Source organism: Notamacropus eugenii, chromosome 6 (genome assembly GCF_028372415.1).
Source record: "Notamacropus eugenii isolate mMacEug1 chromosome 6, mMacEug1.pri_v2, whole genome shotgun sequence".
Lineage (NCBI taxonomy): Eukaryota > Metazoa > Chordata > Mammalia > Diprotodontia > Macropodidae > Notamacropus > Notamacropus eugenii.
Window position 1 is genome coordinate 15,546,185 of NC_092877.1, and position 26,273 is coordinate 15,572,457.

General features: G+C 40.4%; 1 protein-coding gene across 10 annotated transcripts in view; it reads right to left on the reverse strand.

Moving 5' to 3' along the window:
• TRIM44 (tripartite motif containing 44) overlaps nucleotides 1–26,273 on the reverse strand; it is a 184,125-nt gene that overhangs the window by 25,401 nt on the left and 132,451 nt on the right. The window contains exons 6-7 of one of the 10 annotated variants that reach the window (XR_011969233.1): nucleotides 26,060–26,174; nucleotides 17,663–17,730 (exon numbers count right to left, since the gene is read on the reverse strand). The exons of 7 other annotated variants lie outside the window; for them this stretch is intronic. Coding sequence is in view for 1 of the 3 variants with exons in the window: in XM_072619146.1 (XP_072475247.1) it covers nucleotides 17,700–17,730 (31 nt within the window). In the remaining 2 variants the exon portion in view is untranslated. The remainder of the gene's footprint in view (nucleotides 1–17,662; nucleotides 17,731–26,059; nucleotides 26,175–26,273) is intronic. 2 more of the 10 variants (XR_011969232.1, XM_072619146.1) reach the window with 2 other exon arrangements.

Genomic DNA, 26,273 nt, shown 5'->3' on the forward strand with positions numbered 1-26,273 from the left:
ATGAACATTATTCCCAGATCCATATATTCATCCTTAGTTTCTCTCCTTAGATCCAGTTTCTCATTTAGACACCTCAAACTGGATATCATATAGGTATCTCAATCCCAACATGTCCAAAACAGGACTTGTTCTCCCCCCAAAACAACCCTCTTTTTTCTAAATTTCTCTACTATTATTATTGGCAATATCACATTCCTAGTCACCCATGATTGAAACCTCTCTGTTATCTCCAACTCTTCATTTGCACTCTACCCCTGTCCCCATATATGATCATTGCCAAATCTTATGGTTTCTGTGTTCACATCTCTTATAAATGTCCCTTTCTCTTCATGCACATAGCTAGAACTCCAAGTACATCCCCTCACTATCTCCTGGCTATAATATTGCAGCAGACTGCTGGTGAATTTCCCTGCCTCAAGTCTTTCCCTACTCCAATCCATTCTCCGCTCAGCTGCCCAAGTGATCCTCCCTAAAGGTTATGTTGGACCATGTCACCATAGACTCCAGTGGGACCCTGTTGTGTCTGTCTGCCATGAAAATTACCTCATAACCTAGACTATTCCTACCTTTCCAATCTTCTATACCTGACTCATTTCTACATACTCTATGATTCAGTTCCAGGCTTATTTGCCACTCTTCACTCTCTGATACTCCATCCCCCATCTCTGTGCTTATGTTCTGGCTATCCCAAATACCTGGAATGGTGTCCCTGTTCATCTCGGCTTCCTGGCTTCCTTAAGACTCAGGTCAAATCCCATCTATCTTTAACCTTCCCAACGACTAGTGCCTTTCCACCTGAGTTACCTTCCATTACCTGGTAAATAACTGGTTCATATTTGAACCTGACCTATAGTAGAGTGTTCTGGTCTGATCAGCCGCAGTCAGATTACCTGTACCCTGATCCCAACATCATGATATCATCTTGGTTTTTTTTTTTTTTTGAGAACAAAGGACAGCAACCAACCAAATAACTTATTAATATATTTCCCCTCCATCAGAATGCAATATGAGCTCCTTGAGGGAAGGAGAAATGGTTTTGCTTTGCTTTGTTTCTCCCACCCTTACTAAGAACAGTACCTGGGACATAGTAAGTATTTAATAAACACTTTTTGATTGGTTAATTGGTAGTCACACAGCCAGTATATGTGAGAGGCTGGCTTGACCTTGGGTCATCCCCTCGCTGAAGCCTGACTCTATGGTCAGACTTGTTTGTCCTTTATTCTCCATGAGGACCACGACATCATGGAGATGATGCTATGACCTACAAGTGAATTGGATTTAAGTGAGGTAGGGCTGTGCAAAGTCACCAGCCTCACTTTCTCCTCCAGAGCCATCTGGGTCCGGTGGCAAGATACACATCAGGATGACTGAAGATGCCTCCCACTCTATATCTGTTATGCCACATGGCATTATTGTTATTTTACTTATATTAATATTAATAATAATTACTACTAATACTTCTATTAAAGCCTAACTCTCAGGGTTGTTACAATCAAGATATTTTGTAAGCCATAAAGTCTCACAGAGTTACAAACTGTTATTATTTTTAAAAAACAAAGAAAGCTGCCCTGCTTTATAAAGGCTGAGGCAGAGGTTGGCTCCAGGGTCAAAGTACCTGGTCCAGGTGGCAGATGATGAGAACCAGTATACAATGTGTAAGTGCCTCAGTTACTTCAAACTGCCATTGCTACTGTAGAGGAATGAGTCTCATGCAAATTACCTTTTCAAAATAATAGAAAAATCAGATTTCCTTTTCTTTTCTTTTTTGGTGCAATAATTGTCTGAGTCCATGGGATGGTCCCTGGTTTTCTCTATCAGAACCCTGATCTCTGGGCTCATCGCTTATCTCTTTAGCCCAGAATGACTCCTAAGAATGCTCTATGCAAGAACACATGGGCCAGACACCAGAGAACTGGTGTTTCCCTAGAGACATACAAACGGGCCATAGCAGCTTTTCTGGGTCAGGTGTCTTTGGTTTCTCCTTTTTAATTAGACTATATAATAAATACTTTTCAAGGCAACTGCCATTTTTTAATTAGGTGATGCCTGGCTGGAGGATAGGACTGGAAAGGAATAAAGAAAATTTCTCAAGACTGTCCTACTTGACTGGGAAAGGGGTTATTAGTGGGTAAGTGCCCTGAGGGCAGGGATTACATCCATTTCTGTTTTTACAGACTCAGCACCTAGCAAAATGCCTACTGGCTATGGAGGCACTAAGTCACTGGCCATCTGAAGATTCATTCTGTTTCCATCATCTATCACCTCTCTGCCAAGAAAAGAGAAGGTATGTCTCCCCATTCATCCTTTGGAGTCAAAATTCACCAAAGCCCTTGCTTCCCTTCATGCCCCTCCCCTACCTATCCATTATTACTTAGTGAACTTGATCTAGCAACTCTGTCAGGGCAGAACCCAAAGAAATAACTGAATTTTTGTGGCCAAGACAAAAGTCCAATCCCTCCTTTCTCACAGAACTCATGTCACAGAGAAAAACTGGCTCATTCTCATCAGTCCCTTGTGGCTCATCTTCCTCTTCAAAAGGGGTTCCAATTCCAGCCATATTGACCACCTTGTGACCTTGAGTGAGTCACATTTCTGGGCATCGGCTTTCTCCTTTGTAAAATGACGGGGTTGGACCCCATGACCTCTTCCAGCTTTAAATATAGGATCCTTTCTATTATCCTGGGTCAGAGATGAAGTTTTTCTTACTTAAAAGAAGAGAGAAGAGGAAAACATGCATGTGCATCTCCCTCAGAAGGATGTCTAGCACAATGCCAACACGCAACGTAAGTGAAAAAGGTTCAGTTTAAAATATTAGGACCGTGTTCAGTACGATGCTTCCCCAGGCAGCAAACACAGATGTTTAGGGGGAAAAAACAAGCCAACGGGAGCTGAATATAGAGCCTGCGTGGGGGACACTCAGACATCAAGAGGGAGGCTCAAACGTGATTATATCATCCACTCACAACTGGGAGCAGGACTGGAATGATAGAGAATGCAGGTGCCAGTCCAAGCAAGAAGTCTGCAAAGTGCTTGTTTGCCTCCAGGCTGTGCCAAGAACAGAATCTGTCTCTAGTTCATGCGTGGGCTTGCTTTCTGTGCTCCTGAGACAGGGAAGGAGTCTAGTTGCAGCAAAGACCTGGATGGGGGAAGAAGGTACTGGATCAGGAATCACAGGACCAGAGTTCAAATCCCATTTCTGCTACTTCTGGCCTGTGTGACCTTGGGCAAGTCACTTGTCCATCTCTCCGTTTCCCCATCTGTAAAACTGGTGGCTTGGCCCAGATGGCCTCTGAAGTCTCTCATGGTTCTGAATCTATGATTGTGTGTAAGGCACTTTGTAAATCTTAGAACATGGAATCAGCTCAGGATCGTAGAGTTAGAGTTTGAAGGGGACTTGAAGGAGTTCAATCCCCTCATTTTACAGATAGCGAAACTGAGGCAGAGAAAAGATTGAGGGGCTTGTCCAGTTATTCAGTAAATGAAGTGGGATTTGAACCTACATCTTCCTGAGCATGCTTCCTTTATTCCAATCTAGCTCTCTTTGCTTTGAACCAGGACACTACCTCCTATCATTATCATCATCATCATCCTTGACACACCCTTCCTTGGATGCTAGGTGCTATTATCACTTCTATTTTATAGATAAGACAAAAGACTCAGAGATTTAACTAGATGGTGCTGTTGATGGCCAACCAAGCTCAGTCAAGAAGACTGGAGTTCCACACTGACCTTGGACACTTACTAGTTGTGTGATCCTGAGCAAATATTTAATTAATTCCTGTTTGCCTCAATTTCCTCATCTGTAAAATGGGGATAATAATAGCACTTACATGCCAGGTTTATCATGAGGATCAAATGAGATAAGAATGACAAACACATAGCACCGTGCCTGGCACATAAAAAACACCACATAAATGTTAGATAACATTATTATTTCCCTGTGTCGCACAAGGAACAAGTAGGAGAGGCATGATTTGAATCCATGTCTCAATGCTAACTAGTATAATTATAATATAAGCAAATCCATAGAGGCTGTAGGAATGTTTTCCAACATGAAGCATTTGGCTGGTGTTGGGTCCTCCTTCTTCCTGGGTTTACCTATGTGTCTACTTCTTAGTCACCTTGTCTTAGAGGCAGAGTAAGCTCTGGTCACACAACTGACTGCCTGTTAACTTAAGAAAAGGCTAAAAAACATCCAAACTCCAACCCCAATCTGGTGAACTAATGGTTGATGATGATGTGTCAGATTTGGTTAATATGAATCTGCCCCTATCATGAGAAAGGCTGTGCAGACTCGACAGTTGATGAGATGAGCACCACATCTAATTTGACTTCATCAAACCACACTAGAGGGTTTGTCTGAATTCCCAAAAGGTGCTGCCTGCATAGAAAATACCAGCTCTGCCAGCAAGAGATGAAGATGATACAATATTGGGGCAGGGAAAAGGCATAGTGTTTCCTGAAGTGTTTGGTGCAGAGTGAAGCATCCAGGGCCCACAGAAAATGGAGAGCATCTATTTGGGGGAAACCTTGACATGCCAGGCAAGAAGTGGCCCAGTGGAATGGTGGATCCATAAACCCATCCTTCCTCTGATCTCTTATTTTGTCATTTTCAGGTGGAGAACCACTTCCCTGAAGGGGCAGAGAAAAATAAAAACATAACAAAATAAAGAATAGCCCCTTCTACCCTCAAGGAACTTACATTCTAACTGAGGGTACAACAAATAAAAAACTAAGTAAACACCAATAATAACAGCAGTTAACTTTCATGTGGCATATGGTTAAGATTTACAAAACATTTTAACTGTATGATCTCATTCAATTCTCACAACAACCCTAGGAGTTAGGTGCCATTATTTCCACATTTCTTAAGAGAGAGGTTAGTAAGAGACTGGAGCAGGATTACAGGGAAAGATTCAAACTTACATCTTTCTGAATCTAAATCCTTTCCTCTATCTATTCCACCACCTCTACCTTCCTAAGATCTAGGAAGACCAAAATGGAGAAAGGGGCAGGACACTAGATACTCGACATTATGGAAGCTTAGTGCTGGAAGGACCCATCGATATTGTCAGGTCCAATTTCATTCCCAGAGCATTGATCCTTTCTATGATATCCTGGCATAGGTGAAGTCTCCTAACGCCAATTTCAATACTTCCTGATGGGTTGCTTATTCCTCATGATGCAGGTATCTCATTCCATGATCACACAGCTTTGATTAGTTGGTCACTATGAGGAAGAGTGCTATGAGCTGAATCTTCCTTTCTGATAACTTCCTCTCATGGATTCTAGTACTACCCTTATGAGCAACTTGGGATAGATAACTCTTTTCCCTCATTCATACAACAGCTTTTCTATTTAATTCAATCAAATCTGAATTCAGTTAAATTCAATTCAACCAAATTCAATTGACTTCAATTCAATTAAACTGAATTCAGCGGAAGTGAATTCAGTTCAGTTCCATTTCATTCTGTCCAGTTCTATTTTATCCTATCCAATTTAGTTTGATAATCATTTGCTAAATAATAACAACAGCTAAACTTATTTAAGTTTTAAAGGGTAAAAAGTAATTATGCTTACCATGTTTAAGACTGAGTTAGGTCTGGGGATATGAAGAAAAGACAAAAATAATCTCTGCCCTCAGGAAACATACATTCTACTAGAGGATAGAAGGAATAAATAGATTAAAAAGTACAAAATAATTGGAATAGAGCATAAATGATGAGGGGTGACCAGGAAAGGCTTCATGGAGGAGGTAATGTCTTGTCTGAGCCTGAAGGCAAGCCAAGGATTCTAAGAGATGGAAGTGAGGAGAGAAGGCATTTCAGGCATGGAGAACTATCAGTGTGGATGGATGGAGTGGAGAGTTAAATGTTGAGTTCAGAGAATAGCAAGTCTGTCAGTTTGACTAGGAGGGTCATTAAGTGTATGAATGAAAGAAGACTGGAAAGATAGGTTGGAGTTAGATTGCAAAAGGCTTTAAATGGTGTCCTAGAAGTAATAGGGAACCAATGATGATTCTTGGTGAGATAGTGACAAGGTCAGATGTTCATTTTAGGAAGATTATTTTGGCAACCACATGGAGAGTGTATGGGAAAAGGGAAGACCTTTGAGGAAAGTCAATTAAGAGGCTATTGCAATAGTCCAGGTGAAGAAGTGATGATGAGTGATGTATCTTTGTGAGTCTAGAAAAGGGGGCAGGATTAAGGGATGTAGAGGCAAAACTTATAAGACTTAGCATCTCTTTCAATATCAGTTTTGAGGTAAGTCAAGAGCTGGGGGTGACTCTAAGAGCTGGGGGTGACTTGCAAACATGGGTGACTGGAAGGATGATGGTACCCTCCATAGAACTAGAGATATATGAATGATGAATAAATGGGGAAGGGGGAGAGTTTTCAGCTATTTGAAGGCATAATATTCTGTGTTGTATTATAATTTGTTCATTTGTTGCATTACTCATAGTAAGAGGCAACCCTTAGGGCTAATAATTATGCTGTGTTCAACTTTGAACACAACAACATAATCTGTGTTCAACATAGAATGTGACAAATGTTTGTTGGATGGAGATGAATAGATATTCCCTTATTATGGCTCCCAGGAACAAGCTAAATGACTTCTTTTTATTTGCTGGGAGAGAAGAAGAGAAGAGATGAAAATATTACCCTTTATTCTGGATCTTTCCATACCTACACAGAATTTCAATGTCATCAGAGCTCCGTGGCATAGTGGATGGAGAGCTGTACCTGGACTCAGGAATATGTGAATTCAAATTCTGCTTTGGAGATTGACTTGAGCAAGTCACTTAAAATTTTCTCATCTATAAAATAGAGAGGTTACACTCAATGGCCTCTAAGGTATCTTCTAGTTCTAAAATCTATGATCTTATGATAAATTCCAAATTTCTTCTTGTGGTACCATCTATTCCCACATCAATCACTAGATGTGTCAGTTATCAGGTCCTTGGCAAGTTCTCAGTTATAATACCTCTAAATTCATCACCTGAAATACATAAATTTGTGGGGGGTTTTTGCTTATATTGAATAATTTAAATAAATTTTAATAAAAGAAATTTAAATAATTTTTATTTAAATTGATACATGTATTTCAACATAATTGGTTTCTTTTGTGATCCTGTGTATTTTGTTTCATACCTCTAAACACATTATTCTGAGAAGTTTTCTATAGGCATTAATGTATGGCCAAAGGGGTCCATGGCACAAAAAACAAAAAAAGATTAAGGGCCCCTTTTCTAAAGACAGAACACCTTCCAGTTGACTCCATGTAATTTACTTATGGTCAACTTCACAACCTTCATCAAAATGAAAGATAAGTATAGAGGTAAGAACACCAGATTGGCACCATATCTTGGATTTACACTTCAGCTTTGCCATAGACTTGCCTATATGACCTTGGATAAGTCATTTTTAACTTCCTCTAGGCTTCATTTTCCTTAGTGATAAAAAGAAAGGGCTGCTGCTTCTTTCAGTTCTGAAGACCTTGGTACTCAGATCCTAAATCTTCTACCACAGGACAATAATATGTTTCCAATGCATATTAGCATCCTGCTGATTGCCTCCAAGAAGCAAGGGAGACTTCTTCCAAAGCTCTGGAGTCATCTTCAAGGGAAGAAATACAACCTGTCAAATAGCTCTGGGGCTCTTGGGTATTATCTTTTTCTTCTGGATCACATTCTTCCACTAATAGCCTCCTGATAGTAGTTGTGATTACTTTCACTAGAACCCTGTTTCTTTCTGGCTCCCTAGACAGGATGGATGAAATAATCCATGGAGGAACATTTCATCTCTGAAGCACAGAAAGCCAGTCATCCAACCCTTTTAACTGCTTCTCAAGTGGGGAGGTCAGCTGGTATTTAAGAGAAAACAAGTTGTTGAATGCCATGCATTTATTAAGCTCCTACTTTGTTCCAGGCACTTCGTTATCTCAGAGGATACAAAGAGAGGCAAAAATATAGTCCTTGTGCTCAAGGAGCTCACAACCTAATGGGAAAGTTCACCTGCAAACAACTACATAAAAGCAAGCTAGATACAGGATAGACTGGAAAGAAATTATCCCAGAGGGAAGGCAGTGACATTAAGGAGAACCAGGAAAATCTTATTAAGAAGGGTAGATTTTTGAAGGAAGCCAGGAGATGGAGAAGAGGAGAGAGAGAGAGAGAGAGAGAGAGAGAGAGAGAGAGAGAGAGAGAGAGAGAGAGAGAGAGAGAGAGAGAATGAGAGAGAGTCAGGTGTGGAGATGCACAGAATTGGAAGATCGAAGGTCTTGTTTGAGGAGCCTCAAAGTTGTCAATGTTATTGGATCTTGGAGTACACAGAATGGAGGAATTTGGAAGAAGACTGGAAAGGTAGGAAGGGATCAGGATTGATGTGGATACCTCTTCTAGCTCCACTTTAGTAGAAGGCTAAGTTGTCCTGATCATTAAAATATTCATCGCCTGGTGTTTAAACCTATCACTGATGAGCCTATCTGAAAATGATAATAATATAATATATGAAATTAATTATGTGAATATGACAAATATAATAAATATCCCAAGACTATGATAAGTATATGGAAAGAAGAATACGTTCAAAGAGTCTTATCAGTTTGGACATTCTGTGTTCTAAGCCTCCTTTCAATTCTTGACATTCAAGATTCCAAGGTCACCTCCATTTCTCAGAGTGGACATTTCAGATCTAATATTCGGTGTCCTTGTAGTTCTGACAATTTATGTGCCTATGTGGCTGTTCTCACTGATCCCAATATCAGGAAGGGAGAGTAACAAGTGCTTTTGTACAGGAAAAGTTAGACTAAGGGGACAAAAGTATCTCATTCCCACTCATGTCTTCCAGGTAGCTCTTCCAGAAGACAGGCTAACAAAGCACAGATTTCATCCTCTAACCATACACCCACTCAACAAAACCACCACCCTCCTCATTGGTGTTCGTAAGACTCTGCTTGCCTGGGGGTGAGGGGTGGTGGTGGTGGAGGAGAAGAGTGGAGGGGTCAGGGAGGGACGTCAGTAAAATAAATATCACAAGAAACTACTCAGGGGAAAGCACAAGAGCATTCTTTGGGGGCTTATTCTTTACCATAAAGACATGACAGAAGTGCAAACAATAAGGCACGGTTCCATCAAACTATTTTTAGGGTCCTTTGATTGTAAATGCGGGAAAGCTCCAGAACGCAGAATTAACACTCCTTTTGTATTTAGTTATTTATTTATTTTTGTTCAGTCCTGCAGAATGACTGACTTCATACTCAACTGGAAAGAGAAAGCTAGTTTCTTCCATATACTGCTTCTCCAGCCCTCCCCTTCCCTGAGTCTGGTGTCTAATATTGCTACTGGGACTGGTAGAACTGATGGGGCTTGGCTGCTGATCAAATGCCTTTTCTTTCCCACCACAAAGGATGGGGACCAGCCAGGCTTAGCCAGTTTGGCTCAACTTGTTCTCCTTCATGTTCCTCTGTCCAGGATATTTGGAGTTATTTTGGAAGTAGAATGGGGCTGTTTTGTTCTTCTTTCCTTCCTCTTTCCCTCCTTTCCTCTCTTTTTATATCTTCTGACCTTCCTCTTCACCTTCTCCTTCTCTTCTTCTTACTCCCTCTTCTTTTTTAAAAGACATCAGACAGTAAGGAATGGTATCTATATGACCTTGGGCAATTCACTGACTCTTTGGGGTCTTGGTTTGTTCATCTGTAAAATGAGGGCAGAACTAGATGATGGGAGATAGTGTGATATGGCAGAAAGCGTGATTGTAGATTTGAAGTCAGAGGACGTGGGTTAAATTCCTGGTTCAATTACTACATATGTGACCTTGGGCAAGTGACTTCATCTCAGCCTCTTCATCTGTAAAATAGAGGGGTTGACTCTGATTTTTGAGCCCCTTGTGACTTTGAGATTCTGTATTGTAAGGTGCATCCCAGCTCTGGCATTCTATGACTCTCTCATCTTCTCCTCTCTGAGTAACAGTTTCCTTTCTTATATCTCTAAGATTCCTCCCAGCTCTGCCATTCTTAGATTCCCTAATCTCTCTCTGGATCTCAGTTTCCTCAGTTGTAAAATGATAGATTGGACTAAATGATTTAGAAGGTCCCTGCTGTCTCAGATAGTCTATGATTTAACAACATCTCTTTTTTGGGACACAATTTCCTCACCTATGTCTCTATGCCATTCAGATTCCCTAATATTTTCTCTCAGGGTCTTAGTTTCTTCATCTGTAAAATGAGAGATTGGACTGGCTTTCTCTTAGGTACTTGCAATTTTTGATATTCTCTGATTTTCTGACATCTCTCTGGGTACCAATTTCTTTATTTGTAAAATGCAAGTGTTAGATAAGATGATGTGTAAGATCTTTTCCAGTCCTTTCAATCCTATAGCCAGCATGCTCCCCACATGCATATTAAGTTGGTGGAAATGGGTGCTGATCCTTGAAGTACAATCTCTACTTTCTTCATAGAGCTCAGCTCAGTAGAAAGCCAAAATCAGAAACCTCCCTTATCTTTCACTCTTTCTTGCCTCAGTGACACCAACTCTTGCTTCCTGCCCAGATGGGCTAAAGAAGCTGAGCTCTCAATCTCAGTGGCATCAGATGTGACCTCTAAGAGACTGCTGAGAGCCTGTCACCTGACCGTTTCTGGAGAGATTTCTGCCCTCATGCCTGGATGCTCTCCAGTCTGAATGAGTCAACTCCCCAGTCAGAGCTGGAAAACAAGAGGGGAGGAGAATTGATGTGGAAGAAAGAGATGAAAGATTGGAATGAAATAAAGGCAAAGGGGGAATGTGTGGGTACTCCCAAGCATCCAATTCAACTAACATTTATTAAGCCCTTACTATGGAGCAAGACAATTGTGCTAGGCACTGGGGATTCAAGGGCAGAAATGAAGCAATTCCTTCCTCAAGGAGGTTTAGACATGTACCTAGGTAAATAATCCAAAGTCCAGAAACAGCATGGCCCTAGAGGATTAGTCAATTCCTCAATCTGACACCTATTGGCTCTGTGACTGAGCAAACCACTTAACTTTTCAGTTATTCTTGGCTAATCTCCCAATCCCCCTTAATTCTAGTAGCAGTCCATCTTGATCTCCATCTCCTGGTTTTTCTGACTTCCTACAAGTCCCAGTTAAAATCCCACCTTCTCTAGGAAGGAAGCCTTTCCTCATCTCCCTTACTGCTAGTGTCTTACCTCCTCCATTGGTTATCTCCAATTTATCCTGTCTACAATTTGTTTGCATATAGTTATTCCTCATTAGACTAGAAACTCCATGAGAGCAGAGACTGTGTTTCACCTTCTTTTCTATCCCCATCACTTAGCACAGTGCCTGACATGTAGTAGGTACATAATAAATATTTATCGACTGACTCTAAATTGCAGAAAAGGTGTTGATCTGCATTGGTAAATGGAGTTTTCTTGCACTAGCGGTCCCTATAGAAATGAAATCAAAGTTCTGATCTCTACCCTTACATACAAAGTTTCACAAAATGTTTCCAAGAATGTGAGAGGCATCAATGACCGGGGGATCAGGAAAGGCATTATGGAGGAGTTGGTACCTGAGCTGTTCTTAGAAGAAAGTTAGGACCATAAATCTGCAGCGTTGGACCACAATTGGCCCCTTTTCAGTCCTCTTTCTATATGAAGTTTTACCCCTATTCATGGATAGTTTCCAACTCATGCACAGAGAGAAAGGACTTAAGCTCCCTGATCTGATCTCACCTTTCTGATTAAACAAAGCACGCTAATTTAAATTCCCATGGCCATGGGGCATTAAATTGAGAAGACCCATGCCATCTTCAGCATCCTTTTTCCATCCTTCAAAATGTCTTGACATTATCACAGAATCTCAGCACATCCATTACAACAAAATTCTGATGCAGCCAAGAAAGTCCGGAGGACAGTATCTTGGAGTTTAGCATGTAATAACAAATATTTCTATACATTTCAATGTTAAAAACCTTCAGATTTGGAAGAAACCTAGTCACAGTTTAGTTCAATGACACACAGAAAGAGAATCTTCTCTACAGCATACTCAAAACCTGATACCGCGATGTAGCTTTTGTTTGAAGCCCTCTAAAGATGGTGAACTCACTACTTCCAGAATCAGCCTACTCTGAGATAGCTTTAATTTTTGGTGAAGTTGTCCTTGCTTACTTAGGTCAAGCCTAAATTTTCCACCTCTTGATCTGAGTTCTGCTTTATGGGGCCAAGCAGTCCATCTGCAATAGTCTTTTCTGTGGGACAGATCTTTAACTATCTGAAGGTAACAATTATATTCTCCCAGCCCTCCCTCCCCTGTCCCCCTCAACCCAAAGTTCTCTCTTCACCAGGGTAAATATCCTCAATTCCTTTAGCTAATTGTTAAGACGCTCTTTCCTTCCCTAGGAACACAAAAGAAGAAGTACCCCTATTGACTTCTAAGGCTCATTGTGTAGATCAGCTCCAGATGCCCCACTCAGGGATTTATTAAAGACAGCTGCAACCTGGAGTAGATTGTTAAATATTCAGGGTGAGAATTTACATCTTGGATATCTGCAAACATTATACATCAGAACTTGATTTATTATTTTCTTGATTGTCTATATTTTAAAGAAGGTCCTCCACAAACTGATCATCAATAAATCAATACGCATTTATTAAAAGTGTGTGCTAGGCATTATGCTAGCTCTAGAGTTAAAAAGACAAAAACATAACAGGAGTTGCCCTCAAGAAGCTTATATTCTGTCAGGGGAAGCAACATGTATACACAGTACATATATGTCCCATATATGTGTATATACATAACATTAGACATATGTAGATACAAGTATATACAAAATACTAGGGTGGTGAATTTGAGGGATCAGGAACAGTTTCATGTAGAGAGTGAGACTTGAGCTGAGCTTGAAAAGAAGCTAGGATTCTAACAGACAGAGGTGAGGAGGAGGCATCTTAATTTCCCAGGCTGATTTTAATAGCTAATAATAACAGCTAGTATTTATACAGCATTTGCTGTGTGCCAGGTGCTAAGCTAAGCACTTTACACATAGGATTTCATTTGATCTTTACAACAACCCTGGGAGGTAAGTACTATTATTATCATCAGCCCCATTTTACAGATGAAGAAAGTGAGGCAGACAGAGGTAAAATGAGTTGTTCAGGCTGGATGTGAATTCAGGTCTTCTGACTCTAGGCTCAGCCTTCTATCCATTATTTCACCTAAGTGCTTCTCTCCATACTCTCTATGGTCTACCCAAACTGGTCTATTCTCTGTCCCTCAAAAGGAACATCATTCACTTCTGGTCCTCTATGATTTTTTATACTTTTCCATGTACCTGGAATGCCTTCCTTTCCTATCACCCCTCACTTGCTGAAGTTATGCCTACTCTTTATAACCCAAGTCAAATGACACCTTCTCCATGAAGTCTTCCTTGATCTGTCAGTAATGACCTTTCCTTTCAGCCTTAAGGAGTTCTTTGATCTGCATCTCTCTATTTTCCTTATTATCCATGTTACTGTGTTTATTGTGGCTGTTTGACTATAAACTCAATGAGGCCAGGATCATGTCCTATGTAATTTTTCTATCCCCTTCAGTAACTGGCATAGTGCTATGCACATAGTAGGTATTTAATAAATATTGACTGACTTGAATTGAATATTGAATAAATGCATAAATTCCATCCTCCTCTCTTGAACAGACTCTACAATGGCTTTCCATCCACGTTAATATTGTCAGTAATCTATAGTAATGGAAAATGGAAATATTATCAATCAAGTTTTAAGCACCTACTCTGTGCCAGACATTGTGCTAAATGCTAGAAATACGGAGATAAAAATGAAAAAGAATCTGTCTTTGAAGAACTTAAATAGTGTGTAAGTTCCCTGAGATGCTTAATAAATCGTTACTGAACTGGACTTAATATCTACACATTCTCTAAACCTCATTTATAGACTAAGTTTAAGCATCCACCATGAGTCTAGCCTTCTACTGGAGCGCCTAGCAGAAGTGGATTTAGGAGTCTCAGCTCATGTTTTCCCGAGTGTTCCCTTGGGTATCCTTTGGGGATGTACTTCCTGCACATCTTTCTAGGCTGAGCTCAAATTCTGACTTATCCCTGAAATCTTTTCTGATCATTCCAGACTACTTCGATTTCGCCTTCCCACAAACTCATCACACTTAATGTTTGTACCACTTAATTAACATTTAATCATACGTTGCTTTGGGGCATCTTTTGTATTTTTAATTGGGTGTGATGCAGATAGATTGGTGGTGTCAAACTCAAATAGAAACTGATCCCTGCAGGCTGCAAATTGACTTAGAAAAGCACAAAGTAACATTATATGTGTCGTATTGTATTTTAATTTATTTTGTTAAATATTTCCCAATGACATTTTAACCTGATTCGGGTGGCACTCTTGATTTTTTTCCCAGCCATGAGTTTGACACCTCTGCTGTAGAATGTAAATGACAGGGCTGATTTATTTTTCATTTTGTCTTTTTATCTCCAGCACCTAGTGCCAAGTTTTAAACATATTATGATAAAAATATAGATAGAGATAGAATAGGGATAGACAAAAGGATTGGGATAAAGAGATAGAGACAGGGGTAGAGATAAAGAGATAGGTCTGGAAATAGGGACTCCACTTAGGATTTCATTGGCATAGGGCACTCCCAGGTGAGGAAATTCCTTCTAGTAAAATAGGTCTAAGAGAGTTGCCTGGAACAGAACAGAATCAAATATGATGATGAATTTACATTTCCAGATTAAATTAAAATTCCAGATTAAAGTGTAACTGGGAAACGTTTAACAATATAAATTAAAAACAATTGAACACAGACAATGTTAACATGTGGTTTATATGTTCATAAGAAGATTGCAGGGATCCTTGTGTGTGGTTGAGCGGCCCCTATTTCTATCCGAATTTGATACCACTAGCCTAAGACACTGAGAAGTTAAATGATGGGCCCAGAGTCACACAGCCAGCATATGTAAGAGGTAAGATCTGAACTCAGGTTTTCCTAACTCCTGATAAGATAGTTATTCATCTACTAGGCATAGTCTGTATCTCAACTTTGTATATCATTTTTATTAATTTGCCTGTGTATATATTGAATTCCTCCAATAGAGTGTAACCTCCTTGGTGGTAGACACTGCTTCATTTTAGCTGTTTTGTTTTCTCCAGTGCCTGGAGTGGTGCCATGTCCAACAGAAGGAACTTATATTTTGTGGAATTGAAATGAGCAAATATTTGCCAAATAAATAAATGAATGACTTGAATTTTATCTCCCTTTTTGGTTCCTACCCTGGTTTCCTTTGGTGATGTTACTAAATAAATAGTTAAAAAGAGAGAGAGGGCTCTCCCAGAGCCCAGGAACATAAATGCCTGAATAATTAAGAGTTGCTCTAAGTACTCCGTTTTTTACCTCAAAGGCAGCTGCTTGTTCATTCCCAAGGTGGCAAGGCACATAGCCAACATTGAAAAATAAGCCCAGTCCTGGGGAGAGATCTAGCTACTCTGGGCTAATTATCTGTTTTGTTTCTTCTTTCCCTGCAGCATGTGGGAGTTCCCTCGTATCATAATGAACTAACTACAAATTGCATGCACAGACACAGCGGACCAAAGAGGCTGGAGGTGAGAATACTCCTCCAGCTCTTGACCAATTTGCAATTTAGGACAAAATATCTTGGTTCCCTCCAACAGCCCAGAGCCTTGCTCCCTCTTCCTCAGCCCCTCCTCACTAGCACTTCTTTTGCAGAGGTCACCTCACAAGTTCAGCTCAAGCAACAAACGCAGATTACAAATGGAGCGCATGGCTGGCAATGTCCCGGTGTCAAGCAGCCATTAAAAGCACTTAAGGAAATCACAGAGAGGAACAGAGAAAAGACATCAGGGACAGGCTTACAGGATGTGGAAGACAGAGAAACATCAGTGGATGCTCCATGTGCCTGCCTCTTGCCCTTTGGGGAAGGGGGGAGAGGGAAGAAAAAGCCACCATATCAAAAGCAAAGTTGTTTCCAAAGAGTAGCCATGCCCTTGAGACAATGGCACGTGTTTCATCTGCCTGATTACTCATGAGCTGAGAGATAATTTTCTAACTTTTCTAACTTATCCACAGACTACCTTTTGAACCCAAGCCAATTCAACATAATTTAGGCACAAGAGCGTTTATCCAGGGCCATAACGAAGGTTAAGTGACTAGGGCTTTGTCTCAGGGCTCTAAATTTAGAGGAATCTGAGCACTTGTGGTCTTTTGTGTGTGTAGAAACAATGGAGCTCAGCACCTAGACAGTAAGAATACTTAGCTACACTAGCGAACTATATGAATGTGGCTGAGGTGAGCAATTTTCCTTCCCTCCTTATCCAAGGGCCATGTTTGTATCAGCCACTAATTGCATGTACTCTTAGAACTTAGCCCAAGAGCAAAAATTGCTAGTTGTGGCTCCTTCCACCTATATTATTATTATGAGGAATTTAGTAGATACCAAATAAAATCATACATTTGGACGAGTCAGCCCAAGTCTTTCATTTTACAACTGAGGAGACTGAGTCTTATAGAGACAAATAGAAAGAAACATGGCAGTCACTGTATTCCAGTAAGACCCTGTATATATCTATATGTTTAACTGCATGCTATCTCCCCTATTGGAATATAATCTCCTAGAGGATAGGATTTTTGTTTTTCTTTGTATCCTCCACACTTAGCACAGTGCCTGGCATATAATAAGCACTTAAGAAATATTTGTTGACCAAATGACTGGCCCTATGCCATGCTGTCCTTTCAGAAAGATGACCTGGGTGATCTCTCTTCACCTAACTCCTAATGTTCAAGGACATTTTTTCCCTCATCTTGAAGGAGAAAATAAGAAGAATGTCAGGAATCAGTCATTCAATCCATAATCATTTATTAAGCACTTACTATGAGCCAGACCCTGTGCTGGGCACCAGGAATGTGAAGACAGAAATAAAGCAGGTCCTGATAGAATCAGTCTATCAAAGAAGACAATGCACACATCAACAAACACACAAATAAACATAAATTTAAAAAAATAGAGAAGTAGGGGAGTGCTGGAGCCAAGATGGCCGAGAAAAAGCAAAGACTTCCTGAGCTCTCCTCCAAACCCCTCTGAACACCTTTAAATAATGCCATGAAACTATTCCTGGAGCAGCAGAACCCACAAGAGAATAGGATGAAATAATTTTCCAGCCAAAAACAACTTAGAAGGTCCGCAAGAAAGGTCTGTCACACCTGGGCAGAATCTGGAGCAGGTTGCACCAGCACAGCCTGAGCCCCAACAACCTAGGAGCAGGCCTTGGGAGCCACTAGATTAGCAGTGATAGCAGCTGCTTCCTGAGCTCTTAGCCCACAGATGGTAAGGGGATCAAATAAGTGGTCAGCAGGAGATTACAGATGTCTTTTTATTAGCAATGAAGCAGGATTCTGTTCCTTTGTCCATTCTCAGATCTGGGTCATAGCTCTGGGTGGTGGTAGTCCCAGGGCAAGGAGGAACACTAGTACACCACAGCTTGTCACCACAGGGGAGAAGGTACCCATGTCACACTTCTAGGGCAGAAAAGAGTGCTTGTGGTTGCTCACAGACCGGAACACAGATGAGGAGAGTAGTAAATATACCTCTCCTTAAAACATACTATCTTGGAAGAACTGAAAACTTACAGGTCCCTAGAATTACCTCTGAAAACAGCTGCACAAAATACCTGAAGCTTGGCTCAGTGTGCCCTCCACCCTGGAAGCAGAACCCTGTTGTAACAAAGAGTTAAATGTCAATAAATATTCTGGGAAAATATGTAACCAACAGAAAAAAAATCTGACCATAGAAAGTTACTATGGGGAGAAGGAAGATCAAAACACACACTCAAAAGAACATGAAGTCAAAGGTCTCACATCCAAAGCCTCTAACAAAAATATAAATTGGTCTTAAGCCATGGAAGAGCTCAAAAAGGATTTTCAAAATCAGGTAAGAGAAGTAGAGGAAAAATTGGGAAGAGAAATGAGAGTGGTGCAAGAAAATCATGAGAAAAGTGTCAACAGCTTGATAAAGAGACACAGAAAAGTACTGAGGAAAATAACACTTTAAAACAGGCTACAAAAAACCAATGAGGAAAAGATTTCCATAAAAAGCAGAATTGGTCAAATGGAAAAAGAGGCACAAAAATTCACTGAAGAAAATAATTCCTTTAAGTAAATGGAAGCTAATGATTTTATGAGAGATCAAGGAACAATAAAACAAAATCAAAAGAATGAAAAAATTGTTGTATTTGTTATTTATTTTGAAAGAGGACCAGGATATCAGGATGATGACATGGCTTGCAGTTGACTTTGATCTGAGTGAGAGAGGGCTGTGCAAGGTCACCAGCCTCACTTTCTTCTCCTGAGCCATCTGGGTGCAATGGCCTGATATTCATCAGGACAACTGGAGATGACTGAGGATACAATGTGAGACCCTGGACCTTTCAGGCTAAGGTCTTATCACATTCTCACTTTGAGTCAGATATACCCATTCAATGAATAGGCTTCTTTAAGTAGTTACTCAAGAGATGACCCCTTTAATAAAAAAATGAATCAAACTGGGAGGGTAAGACCCTCAGGGTTCCTGAGTAAAAGAGAAACAATTACTATTTAGTAATTACATTCATTCTGTGCTAGGTGGATGGGGACTTGTTGTCCAGTCTATGAGCTCCAGAGTGAATTGAAAAAATAGAAGACAACATGAAGTATCTCTTTGGAAAAGCAGCTGACCTGGAAAATAGATTCAGGAGAGAGAATTTAAAAATTATCAGACTACCTGAAATCCATGATCAAAGAAAGAGCCCAAAATTATTTTTCAAGAAATTGTCAAAGCAAACTTTTCTGATAGTCTGGAATCAGAGGGTAAAATTGAAATTGAAAGAATCTACCAATTACCTCCTGAAAGAGGTCTCAAAATGAAAACTCCCAGGAGTATTATAGCTAAATTCCAGAGCTCCTAAGTCAAGGAGAAAATATTATAAGCATCCAGAAAGGAAAAATTCAAGTATGGAATCACAGTCAAGCTAACACAAGATTTAGCAGCTTCTACTTTAAAGGATTAGAGGTCTTGGAATATTATATTCTGAAGGGCAAAGGAGCTAGGATTACAACCAAGAATCACCTACCAAACAAAGCTGAGTATAATCCTTTGGGAGGGAAGATAGATATTCAATGAAATAGAGGACTTTCAAGTATTCCTGATAAAAAGATCAAAGCTGAATAGAAAATTTGACTTTCAAACACAAGACTCAAGAGAAGCATAAAAGGGTAAACAGGAAAGGAAAATCATAAGGGACTTAACAAGGTAAAACTCTTTATATTCCTACATGGGAAGATGACACTTGCAACTCATAAGAATTTTCTCATTATTAAGGCAGCTAGAAGAGGTATATATATGTAGACAGAGGGCACAAGTATGATTTTAATATGAAGGGATGATATCTGATAAATAAAATTAAGGAATGAGAGAGGGATATCCTGGGAGAAAGGGAAAGGGAGAGGTAGAATGGGGTAAATTATCTTACATAAGAGGCAAGTAAAACTTCTACAGTGGAGGTGAAGGGGAGTAGGTGAGGGGGAATGAATGAACCTTACTCTCATCAGAATTGGCTCAAAGATGATCAAAGAATAATATACACACTCAATTGGATAAAGAAATCTATCTTACCCTACAAGAAAGTAGGAAGGGAAGGTGAAAAGAGGAGAGAGGATGATACAAGAGTGGGAAGATTGGGGGAGAGGGTGGTAAAAAGCAAAACACTTTTGAGGAAGGACAGGGTGATAGGAGAGAGAGAATAGAATAAACAGAAGGAGAAATAGGATAAAAGGAAATAAAGTTAGGAATATTAACTGAGAAACAAATTTAGAAGCAAGTCTCTCTGATAAAGGCCTCATTCCTCAAACTTAGAGAATTGAGTTGAATGTCTAAAAAGAAGAGCCATTCCCCAATTGATAACTGACCAAAAGATATGAACAGTTATCAGGTAAAGTAATCAAAGCTATATATAGCCACATGAAAAATGTTCTAAATCACTATTGATTGGATAAATTGAAATTAAAACAATTTTGAGGTACTACCTCATGCCTGTTAGATTGACTAATAGGCTAGAATGGGAATGACCAACATTGGAGGGAATATGATGAAAATGAGACATTAATGCTTGTTGGTGGAGTTGTGAACTGATTCAACCATTCTGTTGAGTAATTTGGAACTATGCTCCAAAGAGCTATAAAACCATGTATACCCTTTGACCCAGCAAAACCAAAGGTATGTATCTCAAAGAGATTAAAACAAACAAGCAACAAAAAAGGAAAAACAACCTAAATGTAAAAAAATATTTATAGTAGCTCTATTCTGGTGGCAAAGAATTGGAAATTGAAAGGATGGCCATCAATTGGAGAACGGCTGAACACACTGTGGTGTGTGATTATGATGGAATACTATTGTGCTATGAGAAATGATGAGCAGGATGCCCTCTGAAAAATCTGGAAAGATTTACATGAACTGATGCGAAGTGATATGTACTGTGTACAAAGTACACAGCAATGTGATAAGATGATCAGCTTTGAATGACTTGTCTATTCTCAGCAGTGCAATGATCCAAGACAATGATCTGAATGACATATGATGAAAAATGCTATGCATCGGCCAAGATGGCGGAGTAGAAAGATGCACATACACATAGCTCCGAACCCACAACCCATAGAACGGCTACAGGGAAGTAACTCACAGAGAATTCTGCACGCAGAGGCCACGGAACATTGGAGTGAGGGAGATTTCTGTTCCCGAGAGACCTGCAAACCTCTCGCGGGGGTCCTTCGCGCTGCGGACTGGGCGCCGGGACTCGGAGCCCAGCCCAGACCTGCCGTGGCCGTGGCACCAAGAGATACAGATCCGAGCAGGCTTCAGGGACGGGATCTCCAGCGGCCGCACAAGTCCCTCCACCCACAGGTGATGGGGGTCGGTGAGAGAGTCTCTTTGGCGGGTTGAGAGGGGAGTGGGGTGCCCCCATAACTCAGGCCCCCCCGGGAGGTAGAAGCTGAGAGGCGGCTGCAGACCAGGGCTCCCCAAGGGGGCGGGAACCTGAATCCATTGTTGAAGGTCTCTGCATAAACCCCCTGAGGGAACTGAGCCTGAGAGGCGGCCCTGCCCCGACCTGACCACCTGAAGTTAATCTCACACTGAATAGCAGCCCTGCCCCCGCCAAAAGCCCTAAGGCTGGAAGCAGCATTTGAATCTCAGACCCCAAACACTGGCTGGGAGGATCAGGAGGTGAGGTGGGTGTGAGGAGAATATTCAGAGGTCAAGTCACTGGCTGGGAAAATGCCCAGAAAAGGGAAAAGAAATAAGACTATAGAAGGTTACTTTCTTGATGAACAGGCATTTCCTCCCTTCCTTTCTGATGAGGAAGAACAATGCTTACCATCAGGCAAAGACACAGAAATCAAGGCTTCTGTGTCCCAGCCCACCCAATGGGCTCAGGCCATGGAAGAGCTCAAAAAGAATTTTGAAAATCAAATTAGAGAGGTAGAGGAAAAGCTGGGAAGAGAAATGAGAGACATGAAGTCAAAGCATGAACAGCAGACCAGCTCCCTGCTAAAGGAGACCCAAAAAAATGTTGAAGAAAATAACACCTTGAAAACTAGCCTAACTCAATTGGCAAAAGAGGTTCAAAAAGCCAATGAGGAGAAGAATGCTTTCAAAAGCAGAATTAGCCAAATGGAAAAGGAGATTCAAAAGCTCACTGAAGAAAATAGTTCTTTCTAAATTAGAATGGCACAGATGGAGGCTAAGGACTTTATGAGAAAGCAAGAAATCACAGAACAAAGCGAGAAGAATGGAAAAATGGAAGATAATGTGAAATATCTCATTGGAAAAACAACAGACCTGGAAAATAGATCCAGGAGAGACAATTTAAAAATTATGGGACTACCTGAAAGCCATGATCAAAAGAAGAGCCTAGACATCATCTTTCATGAAATTATCAAGGAAAACTGCCCTGAGATTCTAGAACCAGAGGGCAAAATAAATATTCAAGGAATCCGCAGAACACCGCCTGAAAGAGATCCAAAAAGAGAAACTCCTAGGAACATTGTGGCCAAATTCTAGAGTTCCCAGGTCAAGGAGAAAATATTGCAAGCAGCTAGAAAGAAACAATTCAAGCATTGTGGAAATACAATCAGGATAACACAAGATCTAGCAGCCTCTACATTAAGGGGTCGAAGGGCATGGAATAGGATATTCCAGAAGTCAAAGGAACTAGGACTAAAACCAAGAATCACCTACCCAGCAAAACTGAGTATAATACTTTGGGGAAAAATTGGTCTTTCAATGAAATAGAGGATTTTCAAGCATTCTTGATGAAAAGACCAGAGCTGAAAAGAAAATTTGACTTTCAAACACAAGAATGAAGAGAACCAGGAAAAGGTGAACAGCAAAGAGAAGTCATAAGGGACTTACTAAAGTTGAACTGTTTACATTCCTACATGGAAAGACAATATTTGTAACTCTTGAAACTTTTCAGTATCTGGGTACTGGGTGGGATTACACACACACACATGCACACACACACACATACATAGAGACAGAGTGCACAGAGTGAATTGAAGAGGATGGGATCATATCTTTAAAAAAAATGAAATCAAGCAGTGAGAAAGAAATATATTGGGAGGAGAAAGGGAGAAATTGAATGGGGCAAATTATCTCTCATAAAAGAGGCAAGCAAAAGACTCATTAGTGGAGGGATAAAGAGGGGAGGTGAGAGAAAAACATGAAGTCTACTCTCATCACATTCCACTAAAGGAAAGAATAAAATGCACACTCATTTTGGTAGGAAAACCTATCTCACAATACAGGAAAGTGGGGGATAAGGGGATAAGCAGGGTGGGGGGGATGATAGAAGGGAGGGCATGGGGAGGAGAATGCAATTTGAGGTCGACACTCATGGGGAGGGATAGGATCAAAAGAGAATAGAAGTAATGGGGGTCAGGATAGGATGGAGGGAAATATAGGTAGTCCTAAACAACACAACTGTTATGGAAGTCATTTGCAAAACTACACAGATTTGGCCTATATTGAATTGCTTGCCTTCCAAAGGGAAGGGGTGGAGAGGGAGGGAGGTAAAGAAGTTGGAACTCAAAGTGTTAAGATCAACTGTCGAGAAATGTTCTTGCCACTAGGAAATAAGAAATACAGGTAAAGGGGTATAGAAAGCTATCTGGCCCTACAGGACAAAAGAGAAGATGGAGACAAGGGCAGAGAGGGATGATAGAAGAGAGAGCAGATTGGTGATAGGGGCAATTAGAATGCTTGGTGTTTGGGGGGGGAGGGGATAAAAGGGGAGAAAATTTGTAACCCAAAATTTTGTGAAAATGAATGTTAAAAGTTAAATAAATACATTTAATTATTAAAAAAAATAAAAAAATAAATAAAAAATGCTATCCATCCCCAGAGAAGAAACTGCTAGTATCTGAACACGGATTTAAGCATACTTTTTAAAACTTTATTTTTCTTGAGGTTTTTTTATTGGTCTATGTTTTCTTTCACAACATGACTAATGTGGAAATGTTTTGCATGACTGTACATGTGTAACCTATATAGAGCTGCTTGCCTTTTCAATGAGGTAGGATGGGGAGAGAGGAAGGGAAAGAACTGGAAATCAAACTTTTAAAAACAAATGATAAAATTGTTTTTACATGTAATTGGGGGAAAATATTAAATAAATTAGAAAAAGAATAAATAAGTAAACAAACATTGATCAATAGACGAATTGATAGGTAAATAAACGAATTTGTTGCCGTTCAGTTGTTCAGTTGTGTCTGACTCTTTGTGGCTCCACGTACTGTACTGTTTTGGTAAAATATTGGAGTGGTTTGTCATTTCCTTCTTTAGCAAATAAATAAATATGTATTACAGACACAAAATACATTTTGGGAAGGGGGTGGGAAGTCACTAGGTTAACTAGACTGGAGTATAAATTTATACAACTGTCTTCGAGTTCATTTTGAATATTTCCTATGAGTTTAATTCCAACACTTTTTGCTGGTCAGAGAATGCCCCTTGGTTAGTTTCTACTTTGGGTAGAGAACAGGGGTAAGAAGAAAGTAAGGGAGTGTAACCAATCAGCCAATAAACAAATATCTGTTAAGCACCTACAATGAACCAAGCACTATTTTATGTGTCGGGGATTTTTGGGTGAGGTGGTGGTGGTGGAAGAAGGACCAGACCTGTGATTCCATTGATGTGAGCAACTCCCCAAAGAGGAGTCTTTCTCTACCTGACAGAAAGTCTGAGTCAGATTTGTGGGATTTGAACGCAGGTCTTACTGATTCTGGGGACAGTTCTTTATCTACGTGAGCATTTTTGTTTCTGAGGAGAAACAACAGCCAAGCACCCTCCAAAATAACAACAGACTCCACCTCTAGTTCTTATTTCATTTTTGCCCTCAAGGGGCACGGAAATGATGGACTGAAGAATTGTTTTTGAGTTTGTATCCCCAGCGTCTAGTGAGTGGTATTTAATAAATGCTTGCTGCTTGATTGAGTGAGCAATATACAAACCAGAGCCCCATCTATCCATTTTTTTTTTTTATCTGAGTAGGCATAGGCAGTGCTAAATATACTTGCAGGTAAGCCTGGGAGAAGTGTTAAAACCTTGGGTCAAGACAGTGAGAAACCTGTTCTTGGTGCTGGAAAGGCTGCTCCTGCTGGGCAAGACTGGGAAGATACTCACCTGGGGCCATCTGGGGATGAAGAAGACCTGAACAGCAGCTTCCTCATTTAACTAATTATTCTTGGTCACTAACTGTCTAGCTCAATGATTCCAAGCATTGTCATCATCCTTTCCATTTCATTTTCTCATCATCCTGACCTATTACAGCTCCAGGTGTAATGGGGCAACTTTCTCCATCCTGAATTCCCTATCCTCCTTGCCTGCGATGCTCAGACAAATTTTATACTGAAATACTTTTTTGAGGTTAACAGGGACATCATAGTACACTTAAAAAATAACAAAACAACAGCAAACAAACTCACAAGCTTCAGTCTGACTGGTCCACACCTTTCTTGCTTGTGATGTTGCCTTGACTAAGCTTGTGCTGTGAATGTGGGCACAGTCTTTTTAACAGTCTAGTTAAATAGGATGAACTCCATTGCTTTTTCCTCCTTTCATTTTAGTTGCTTAAAAGAGTTTAAGAGGATTTTCAAGACAGAAATTGTTTTTCCTAACCTAAGATGTTATGATTCCCATGCCTACCAACTAGTATTCACTGAGCACCTACTATATGCCAGGCCCTAGCAATGCAATGGAAAATACAGGAAGAAGTCTTGTTTTCAAGGTGTTTACATTCTAGCCAAGTGAGCCAATATGTGCTTAGATGTGCAACATGGATTATAAGAGAGAGTTTATAGAGAGAGAAGAAAAGAGAGTCCCACCAAGAGAATATCTCATCAGAGCTATAACTAGGGATGGGTGAGTAGGGCTTTGCTCGAGGATGATGATATGGTCAGGGGTGGGACATATATTTTCTCCCTGTGGTTCTTCAGAGAGAGCCTGTGCTTCCTGGTATTCTGTACACCTATCTCATGCCATTGTCATGTTCTCTTGCTTTGCCTCAACCAAGTGTCCCACTGGCACAGAATCACAGAAATAGAGCTAAAAGTGACCTTAGAGTCCAAAGATCCCATTTTAGAGACGAAAAAAGTGAGACTTAAAGAGGTTAAGTGATTTATCAAAGACAAATTGTAGTAGTTGGCATCAAAGATGGGTTCTTTGGAATATCACTCCTGGCCAGACCTCCCCCTCAATCCTGAAAGGAATTTGGGCATGAGGGATGGATATTCCTTCTCTCATCACTACTGCACCTGCATTCAGATTGTGTTCTGTGACAGATGAAAGGGTCCCAGGTTATGACTGTGGGCCCTATCCCTTTTAAGAGTGAAAATTTTACTTATTTCAAGGTCATATAAGCAGAAATGTCAGAGACATCATTCAAACATGACTTTTCACTATGCTCTGTCTAGGACATGTAATACTATAGAGCCTACAATGATTAGATTTTACCTCTTTTCCTTCCCAAGGGGGTTGATTGAGATTTTGCTCTCAGACTAGGTGTTGGTGTCTCCCATGCCTGAAATGTTGGCCCTCCTCAGCGTAGCCTCTTGGAATTTTCAGCTTCCTACAGAGTACAATTCAGATGTCAGCTTCTATATGAAGACTCTCCTGATCCCCCTAGTAATTCATGTTTTCTCTTCCTGAAATCAATCAATCAACAAAC